A 3,011-nucleotide genomic window follows, 5' to 3' on the forward strand; every position below is an offset into this window, starting at 1 on the left:
GCTCTCCAGGTTGAACTCATTTCTTGTGAAACGGGAGAGCAGGTTACTCTTCCCCACTCCAGAGTCTCCGATCAGCACGACTGCAACCAAAACCAAAACATTACTGCAGAACGGCAAACACTGGTAGTGACAGACAGTTATGGTACTTAACAAACGTCATTAAAGAACGCACTATAGTCAGGTTCATCATTCACTCACGGCCGGTGTCAGGCTAAGTGAAAGCGCTGACTTGTTTTCTTGTTTCTGTACAGTGAGAGCCTTATCGGACTTTGGCCTGCTGGGAGTCATGCAGGAAAAAGCTGACAAAAAAAACTGCTCTCTGGGAAATCTGACTCGACAGTTTCTCAAGGCCTCTGTTCCTGTCTATTGTTACGAGTCATCAGTATTTCCAATCAATTTCCAGCGGACAAACCAGACCTGGGCCTCGTTTTCTACTGTACTTCAATACAATATTTACTAGAAAGGTGTGATGAAGCACGTTTCCATTTCCTCTTCAGTTCACTCCCTAGTCATTCAAATCCCTGCATCCAAACTTCAGTCAACGATATGACACTTTTAAATGCTTAATCTCACTAAAGCTTGAATGCAGATCAGTCTCTGGCCTTACAAAAAGCATGTGACTGGTCCATCTGACGGTTAGTAACAAGCTGAAAGCAATAGTTTCTCATCTTTTGACATCCTACACATACTAACAGTCTAACTTAATTAAAGCGCCATCATGTGATTCAGGTTGCAGCGGAGGGCGTCACCATAACAACACAATAATAAGCAGACTCCTATTCAGAAAAATGCCACTTTGATTAAGACTGCGCGGTCAGCGACATTATCAGGAAACTGAACCCTGAGGTGTAAACAGACCATGTGACCAGTGACTCAGTGGTCCAGTCAGGTCAAATCTATCTATAAATCTATGCTTGCTTGGTGTGGAAATATAAATATGCCTAATATAATATAAATAGGTTGAGGTTAGGGGGGTACGAGTGTACCTGGAGCGGTTGCCGAACATTAAAGTAAACCATTGCAGTGTTTCCTCTGCGCTGGTTTCATAGTGGAGTGCAGCTGTATGTAAGTGTACCACAAAGGGACCGCTTGTTTCCTTTTCCATTCAGTTTGGATCTGTTTCCATTAGACAGACTGCTCATCAGGGGATAGTTGCGTTTTAACGTGTGGTTTTGGGGCAAGAACAACTTCTCTTCAATAACAATAAAGTTTTATTGTAAACGCAATCGCTCCACCCGTTAGACCCGCTACTAGCCTGCAGGGCTAACTCACCATACGCCCCACTTTATTGTCTTCTCTTTTTATGAAATACATATAGCAAAACAAGCGATTTATAGCAAACAAACGCGAATAGAAGCGGCAACACCTCTCAAGTAAAAGTAAACGTGAGGTTATTTAGAAAAGATGAGTGTGAAAACACGCCAAAGACAGCAGTCTGATAATGGTAGCAACCGCTAGCTGCCATCACCAGCTGGTGTTAACCACTGACGGTACCGAGGCTAGCAGGCATGCTAACCTACAGTTAGGCACCAGCGTTGTGAAGAAGCAGCAGGTTGAGCTCACCTTTGAACAAGAAGTCATACTCGTCGTCTCTGTTCCCCATTGTTCGCTACTGTCACCTTTCTGAGACTGCGGTGATGACAGAAGAGACTCTCCCCGCCCGGACCAGGCTGCTGCTGTGCCAGGACGACAGAAGACACTGCGCACACCGACACTGCGCAGGAAGAGCGGAGCCGCTGCCAACGCCGACACGTGACCCATGTATGTGCTGTATGTAGCTTCAGGTGATCGATCAAACCCCGTTATCATACCTTCATGGTTGTATAAAGTGAGACACTGAGGGCTAGGGTAATGTTTAATGTATCTATCTATCACAATAGATAGAGTTCTTTCTTTTATATCATTCTATACAACTTTACCGAGAGCCTCCAACACAATATGTATCAACCCTATAAACTAATAACCAATAGGTCCTAACTGTTATGTAATTGTATAACTGATAATAAACTACAGGTTCCAGGGCCAATGATGGACTTTCATGCTTAACTTTTAAACCAACGCAGAAGAGAAATCCTAAAACTGCTTTGGATGAAATCATATAAGAGTTTGTCAACAAATCCGTCTCCATGACAACCGAGCAAACCACATCAAATAATAAAGCCATGTGATAGAAAGAGACAGAAAACAGCAACCAGGTGGACCTTGTGTCAGGATTTTTTTTTTTTTTTTTTTGGTCGAACTTTATTTCTATTGTCTTATAGTTTATAGTTTATTTTCCAATAAAACATGTCATGGCTGAGAGTCAGTAAAGTAAACAAGGTAAATAAAGTAAACACAGTTGAGCTCACTACATGGCCCACTCTCTCAGTTTCTCTCCAGGCACTTCCAATGATGCTTATGTTTCTTGCATTACTTTGTTTTAAATGTTTACCTGTCTCTGTCAGAGCTAAGGCTGATGGTTAAACATAGACAGATAGACAATAACATCAGGGTTCACTGTGCAGTAGAAGTCTGTGTCAGTGATGCTAGAATTAAAAATATCCCTAAAAGAAAGCTAGACATTTTACTGAAGAGATTTCTACATGATCTCTAATGCAACTTGTTCTATCTTACACTTTGAATTGTTTTGTTCTCACACATTTAGACAGATTGGATGCTCCGCACAAGAACATATCGTTTGTTCTCCACAATCTATTGAAAGTAAACTGATGCATAGACACTGATATATTTACTAGTACACAGACTACTGTTTGTATTTAGGCAACCAAAGAAAATGGAATTGGAATGATGAAACCAGAAACAATGTATATCCTCATTGATATAAATGGGCTGGAAAAGTATTACAAACACCTCTCAGTCAGTGCCGGCCCGTGGCATAGGCAGTATAGACAAATGCTAAGGGTGCCGTCCATCTAGGGGGCGCCACAATGGGGGGAAAATAAATAAATATATATACTCCCACCTTATATTTCTCAGGGACATTTGTAAAGATTAGATCTATTCAGCAGGTG

General features: G+C 41.7%; 1 protein-coding gene across 1 annotated transcript in view; it reads right to left on the minus strand.

Annotated features, from left to right (window-relative positions):
* LOC118321810 (ras-related protein Rab-11B) overlaps positions 1 to 1,722 on the minus strand; it is a gene marked incomplete in the record, with an annotated part of 2,956 nt that extends 1,234 nt beyond the window's left edge. The window contains 2 exon segments of the mRNA XM_035653329.1: positions 1 to 80; positions 1,564 to 1,722. Coding sequence (XP_035509222.1) covers positions 1 to 80; positions 1,564 to 1,603 — 120 coding nt within the window.
* Between the last annotated feature and the right edge of the window lie 1,289 nt (positions 1,723 to 3,011).

Source organism: Morone saxatilis, unplaced genomic scaffold (assembly GCF_004916995.1).
Source record: "Morone saxatilis isolate NCDOM2014 unplaced genomic scaffold, NCSU_SB_2.0 Contig12, whole genome shotgun sequence".
In the NCBI taxonomy this organism is placed as follows: Eukaryota; Metazoa; Chordata; class Actinopteri; family Moronidae; genus Morone; species Morone saxatilis.